Source organism: Danio aesculapii, chromosome 7 (genome assembly GCF_903798145.1).
Source record: "Danio aesculapii chromosome 7, fDanAes4.1, whole genome shotgun sequence".
In the NCBI taxonomy this organism is placed as follows: Eukaryota; Metazoa; Chordata; class Actinopteri; order Cypriniformes; family Danionidae; genus Danio; species Danio aesculapii.
Genome location: NC_079441.1, coordinates 72,100,538 through 72,108,037, shown reverse-complemented (window position 1 = coordinate 72,108,037; position 7,500 = coordinate 72,100,538). Strand labels below are relative to the sequence as shown.

The 7,500-nt window shown below is 34.4% G+C and overlaps 1 protein-coding gene across 1 annotated transcript in view; it reads right to left on the bottom strand.

Annotated features, from left to right (window-relative positions):
• The window catches only part of LOC130232523 (equilibrative nucleoside transporter 2-like), a 25,233-nt gene extending 21,686 nt beyond the window's left edge, over positions 1–3,547 (bottom strand). The window contains 2 exon segments of the mRNA XM_056462475.1: positions 1,980–2,029; positions 3,484–3,547. Of these exon segments, the coding sequence (XP_056318450.1) occupies positions 1,980–2,029; positions 3,484–3,492 (59 nt within the window). The 5' untranslated portion in view covers positions 3,493–3,547.
• Between the last annotated feature and the right edge of the window lie 3,953 nt (positions 3,548–7,500).

Sequence of the window (7,500 nt, the reverse complement as noted above, 5' to 3'; positions counted from 1 at the left end):
CAGAGGATATAGCCATGTATGTGTAAGCAGAAAAAAAATACACATGGATTCCAATTTACTTAAATCAGATTCAGACATTGCTCATATGTGGAAATTTATCAGATATGAATGGGATCTGTGCCCTCATGTCTGCAGTGCAAACAGGTAGATTGGATTTTCACCTGTCAATGCGAGTCACTCATCACCGAATGGCGGATCCATTTCAGAACAGACTTTAGTCCCAAACCATACATGATTTATGAAAAATTACCATTTGTAAAACACTGTATATATTAATGATTAGTTAAAGGTTTAGGTATTGTTGATAAGCTTGTATAATAATGCATTTTTAACCGGAGCAGTCACGCTCATCTAAAGCTGGAGTAAAAAACTCCTGATAAGGTGCTTTTCTCTCTGAGTGAACTCTTTATTAAGAGCACGAGCTGATATAGTCACATTTATAGAGGAAATCCCTCCAACCTGCTCTTTTACATTATCTGCTCACTAAGCGGTTGAGTGTGGAAACAATAACACTAGTGAATGATAGTTTTGGTATATGGTGATTTCAAACTGACATGGTGAAATAGAGTTATTTAGCATTTACTTATTTTGTTTTGCAATTTTTCTAAATCACAAACTGCAAATTAATATATTTCCATATTTCAAAATGATCCTAATTAAAAAAAAATAGGCAAGCCCCAAGGCAACCCTACATTCACACAGACATTATGCAATTTTTCAGTGTCATGTAATACCACATTTTTTTACCACATATTTAGATACAGAGAAGCAATAATAAATGTACAATTCAACCCAATCTCACCCATTTTGTGAAATGTAAAATATGTAGCACCAGGGACATTACGTTACACTTTCAGATGACAAATCCACTAGAGGAGCTGTCTACTTTTCTCGAATCTGAAACGTGTTACTTTAGGTATGTTTTGCTTCAGATACACATCCAGGAGAAGGCGAAAACTGAGGTAAACCCTTCACTAAACCCAACCAGTGGTGTTTTCAGAAGCAGATGTAAGAGAAAAGTGAACCATATTGGAAAAATCTGACATTGATTGATTGGAATGGTTTTGTAGGCAAGTGCATCTGCATAATATACTGAAATAAACTGTTTCATTGTTTTCCGAGTCGTCGTTCAGGTACAGTAATCGAATAATCAGATGTAAAATAACACAGCAATGTCTTCGTTTTATAAATAACTCAATAAAATGTATAGTTAAAGTTACGAGCGGAACAATTTCTTATGCCTGAATTAAAATCCTCAGTCACAGGCCTCAAAACCCATACAAATTATTATAATCCAGACTCAGTATTGCATATAGTGTGCGTTGTGACTATTGCGAATGATATTGATGCTGAAACAATATATTGTGCAGCCTTAACTGCAACCATGTAGTTTTACCTTGATTTACACTGCTTTTATTGATATTTACTGGACTCTGTAGCACAAACACAACACCGTACAAAGTTAGCTACGAGCAAACTGACCACATCAGAAAGTGTCCATATGGCGAAATATAGGACACGCAAATGTATTCAATACAAATCATAGACAGCGTTAAGATGTTTTGTGTGTTTTATTGGTTTACAAAGAACTGCACAAAAATAATCCTTTATTCGTCAATAATATCTCCCTATAAATGTCACAAATGTGAAAAGGAACAGGGTGTTGTCATCATACTGCCCCTAGTGTTCATTTTAACCTATAAAATGCAATGTTAAATACATATTTGAAGCTTCACAAAATGTAGGCTAAAGCACGTATTTCTAATCGAGTCTGTGTTGAAACAATGACAAGCAGATTTTGAAACGAACACACAGAACGAGACCTTAGGCGACGGTGGAAAGCTATTAGCTTGATTACAGTCTGTATCAGTGTTTTCAGCTTTCAGAGCGATTAACCAGAAACCACAGAGTCTGTTTGTTCAAAAATCGCAAATCCTCAAGGTTCACTGAGAATCAATCAAGCAAGAATAAAAACCTACCGGTCAGCAGGCGCGTCCTTGCTCATTTCGTCTGCTGTACAGGTGGGCAGCTGTTCAAAAGAAAAACACAACAACAACAATATTAAACACAACTCAAGCTTTAACTTTAAATGATATCATACATATAGATGGTAGACAGAACAGACAGACAGACAGACAGACAGACGACAGATAGACAGATAGATAGATGGGTGGACGGACGACAGATACGATGGATGATGGATGGATGGACAGATACGATAGATAGATAGATAGATAGATAGATAGATAGATAGATAGATAGATAGATATATAGACAGATAGACAGATAGACAGACAGACAGACAGACAGACAGACACAGACAGACAGACAGACAGACAGACAGACAGACAGATAGATATAGATAGATAGATAGAAGATAGATAGATAGATAGATATATAGATAGATAGACAGACAGATGGGTAGGTAGACGGAACGGACGGACGGACGGACGGATGGATGGATGGATAGATGGACAGACAGATACGATAGATAGATGGATGGATGATGGATGTGGATGTAGATAGATAAATGATGATGGATGGATGGATGGATGGATGGATAGGTGGACGGACGGACAGATACTATAGATAGATGGATAGATAGATAGATAGATAGATAGATAGATAGATAGATAGATAGATAGATAGATAGATATAGATAGATGGATAGATATAGATAGATGGATAGATAGATAGATAGATAGATAGATAGATATAGATGGATAGATAGATAGATAGAGATAGATAGATAGATAGATAGATAGTGGACGGACGGACAGATACTATAGATAGATAGATAGATAGATGGATAGATGGATAGATGGATGGATGGATGGATGGATGGATGATGGATGGATGGATGGTGGATGGATGGATGGACCAGATACGATAGATAGATAGATAGATGGATAATGGATGATGGATGGATATATACGAAGATGGATGGATGGATGGATGGATGGATGGATGAATAGATAGATAGATGGATAGATGGATAGATGGATAAAATACTACTTTTATATAATAATAATAATAAAAATAAATGAATTAAATAAAAAATATATTAATAATGCTATAAAAATACTTCAAATTCAGTTTCATTGTACTGTACTCTTCATTATTTTGCACTCTACATGCCAAGCGCCCTTACTTGTATATATATTTTCATATATTTGTATTTTCTTTCTCTCTTAATTCACTACAACTATTAGTATTGATTGTATGTACATTCCACGTATTGTATTTTAATTATTTGTGTGCACCCAGGGTCTGAGAGTAATCATTTCTATTCTCTGCATGTAGATGTGGCTGCATTAACAAAATGTAACTTTAACATCACATCCCGCACAAATTACTTGTTCTTCAGCAAATATCATTCAGTGAATCTAGATATGCACATTCGGCTAAATAACATCCGTCCTTCATGCAGGAAAACAGCTTATAGCCATGTCAAATGTGCTAAATAATCCTTCATTTACTCACATACAGCATCTGAGAAGATCTGGAAAACACTAGAGTCCTCGAGGAGTTTTATACCACAGAGTGCATCAAATACAAAGTGCACTAAATGGTAGCAGTGCTCACATGAACAGACGTGGTTATGTGTAAAGAGGAGAGGAGGAGTGATCACACATCACTCCAAAACCACACGATTACCCAGCAGACACCTGTGTGGTTTTAATGCAGACTCAGTGGTTGCACTGTGGCCTCACAGCAAGAAGGTCGCTGGTTCGAGTCCCAGCTGGGTCAGTTGGCATTTCTGTTTGGACTTTGCATGTTCTCCTCATTTTGTCGTGGGTTTCCTCCGGGTGCTCCGGTTTCCCCCACAGTCCAAACCTATGCGCTATAGATCAACTGGATAAACTAAAATCGATCGTAGTGTATGAGTGTGTAAGTGTGAATGAGAGAGTGTATGGGTGTTTCCTAGTACTGGGTTGCTTCTGGAAGGGTATCCACTGCGTTAAACATATACTGGATAAGTTGGCGGTTCATTCCGCTGTGGCGACCTCTGATAAATAAGGGACCAAGCTGAAGGAGCTTGAATGAATATCTATTTAAGCTCTGAATTGATTGAACAGATCATATCGAAATCGTTCCATATAGGGTATATTCCGAAGCATGCTAATAGGACTTTTAATTTGCCAGTACCAGGGTTAAGCGCTTACAGTGAACTGTATGCCATGGCAAAATCGGCGCATTTAAGGTCAGTTTTCTTTATAAATCAGCGATCTCCACTGGCTGAGTGATATCCGATATAAAGTGGGTCTCAGATTGTACAAGAAGCACTGCATTAAATAACATTTCCCCCCGCCATGTCTTTATAATATGAGCATTTATTTTACCCCAGTATATTCAATAGAGCTTCTGCGCTAGCCTGCCGATTCTGACGAGTAAACGGCTTTTAGTCTCGTTTTACGCTTGAGCAACTAAATGAATGCCAGAATCTGTTTAACTGATTCTATTTTAATTACATTACAACGTCGATGCTGTAAAAGGAACCGTATAAAATGGAAAAAACTCACAATAACAGGTCACCGGAAGTTTATCAGTATGGGAATAACACTAGCTCATATATACCCTTTTAAACACATTCTGAGAAAATGACAATGTTTTTCTGAGCTTTAGATGCATTTAAACCTGTTGCAGGAGACTCCAACACAATAATCCGGACACCAGATAATACCAGATGAGCTGCTCTGCTGATTCTCCTTTTAGGTGTGAACTGAACCAACTTCCTCGTGTGAATCAGAACTTCTGCATTCTCCTCATGTGGCCTTCAGGCACTAGTACTTGACGAGGAAGGATCGCGAAACTAATCCAATTACACGCTCCTTTAGTTACACAATGAAGAGTGTGTTAGAAACGTTTACATTTATTTTCCTACAATTCTTCATGCGGCTTCTGTTTTTCAGTCACACACACACACACACACACACACACCACACACACACACACACACACACTTATCGATAACAACAACAATCAACAATTAGCTCTTTCTTGTTAAGTCTCTTATATTGATATTTTCTGCTTGTATTTTATATCACTTATTTTCCTTTTTATTAGATATTTAAATGTCCAGCAATTTTTCACATTTTAGATTAAAGTTTATTTCCAATAATAATTCTAGACATTAATTAATTTAAATAAACTACATGAATAGTTTAGAAGCAAAAACCTCTAAATGCCATTCGATATTTTCTTCTACCATCAGCATTTTTCTCTGACTCCTGTGTGTAGGCTCAGTAATTTTGTTTTTATGGTGATGAAGAACTTCTTTTCATTGTCTTTAAAGTTAAATAACATGAATATAAACATTGGAGGCTGAGAAATATGCTCATTTCACGAGAAAACTTCAGGTAGCATTTAGAGGTTTTGCATCTGAACTCTTCATATCTATATTTACCATCCCAAGTTAACTATAATAATATTCAAATACAAAGGATTATCAAAAGATATTTATTATAACTAGTGGAATGGAGCTGGACCATGTTTTATTTTTCATATAATTGACATTTATTAAAAAAGATTCCACTTTAAATAGGCTTTTTTAGAGACTAAATAAGTAAATAAATTACTTCAGCAAGCTCACAATGTGCCCTTCATTTTAGTTTTTTTGTTCTCTTCTGGTATTATTTTTTTAATAACGTTAAATTGAGGTTATTTTAGGTCATTTTTATATTTACATTTACATTAGCCACACACAAACATCTGACTGCTCATAGAACACCTACAATCAGCAAATTTGCCTGCTCTTTATTGTTGAGACTCTTATTTCGATACTTTCTGCTTGTATTTTATAATAATTATTGTCCTTTTTATTAGATTTTTAAATGTGTCTAGCAGTTTTTCACATTTTTAATTTAAGTTTATTTTAATGTAGAAACATATCCATTTTTGATTTATTTATATTTTATTATTGGCCCAGTTTTTTATTTTTCACATAAGTGACATTTATTAAAAAGCCTCAAATCTTTTCAAGCTTTAAACTAAAACGTTTTGTAGTCACTAAAATGAATAAATAAATAAAAAATAAATTACCCCAGTAAGCACACAATGTGCCCCTAAACTTTACATGTTTTTGGGGGCCTGAGACTGTGTGAGGGTTTTAAAAGCATTTAGGCATAAGAAACTGTACCGTTTGTAACTTTGACAAACTAATAACGATTAATTTTATTAAATTGTTTATAAAATGAAGACTATGCAGTATTATTTTACATTTGATTATTCAATTTCTGTATTCCTGAATACAGTTCGACTCCTTGGAAAACAATAAAATGCTGTTTATGTCATTTGTATATTTTTCTTTATTAATATATGCTTGTAGATTGTTTTTATTTTTATGCAATCCCTATACAGAATCATCCCAGTCAATCTAACATTATAATTTTTTTCCAAATACTTATTCAATTTATATCGCAATATATATTGCAGAATAAAAAAAAAATTGCAATGTTAGATATTTTACAATATCAGCCCGTGCAGCCCTAAACCACACATAAACAAATATCTGACTGCTCGTCAACACCTACAATCAACAAATTTGTCTGTTCTTTATTGTGGAGACTCTAATTTTGAATTAAAGTTTATTTTAATGTACAAATATATTATATATATATAATATATATATATATATATATATATATATATATATATATATATATAAAGAATTTATTTATTTATTATATTTATTATTGGCCAATTTCTTTTCAAATAATTTACATTTATAAAAGTAAATAAAGAATAAAAAAAATAACCCAGCAAGCACACAATGTTAAGCCTGTCACGATATCTATTGTGAGTTGTACGATATATTGCACCAAAATATTTGTGATAAACGATATTATTGTCATTTTAAGAGCATTTTATGCCGCTCATTATATAATGCCAGAATGAATCCATATATTTATTATTGTGACAGATATACACAATGTGCCCCTAACCTTGTTTTTTTTGTTCTCTTTTAGTTATTTTTAAAAAAATAACCTTAAGGGAAAGTTATTTTACATTTGCATTAGCCACACACACACCTGACCGCATATCGACACCTACAATCAACAAATTTGCCTGTTCTTTATTGTGGAGACTCTAATTTGCCTTCTCATTTACATTCAGTTTGATTCTCTACTTCACAAAAAAAACAATTCAAAGCAGCTTAACAGATTTAATACAACACTGACTCTCCATCTGCAACATGTCCGCCTCTTTTTCAGAAAACAGCTGAATAGATGCTGAGCTTTAAATAGGCAAGCGTCAATAAAACATCAATCTATCCAAACACAAAACCGCTTCTTCCCTATTCATCTTCCTTCCTGCGGCTCACTTGCTTTTTTAAGCCACCATCTGTCTTAGCTATTTTAGTATCTCTGGAGTAGCAATTAATCGAAACGCAATCGCGATTTGAAGAGTTGCAATTAGCTAATCGCAAGAGGCTGCAATCTGGAATATGTATTAGATAATTTCCCCCACCCAGAGTTAAATGCATGACTGCTGTCTGTG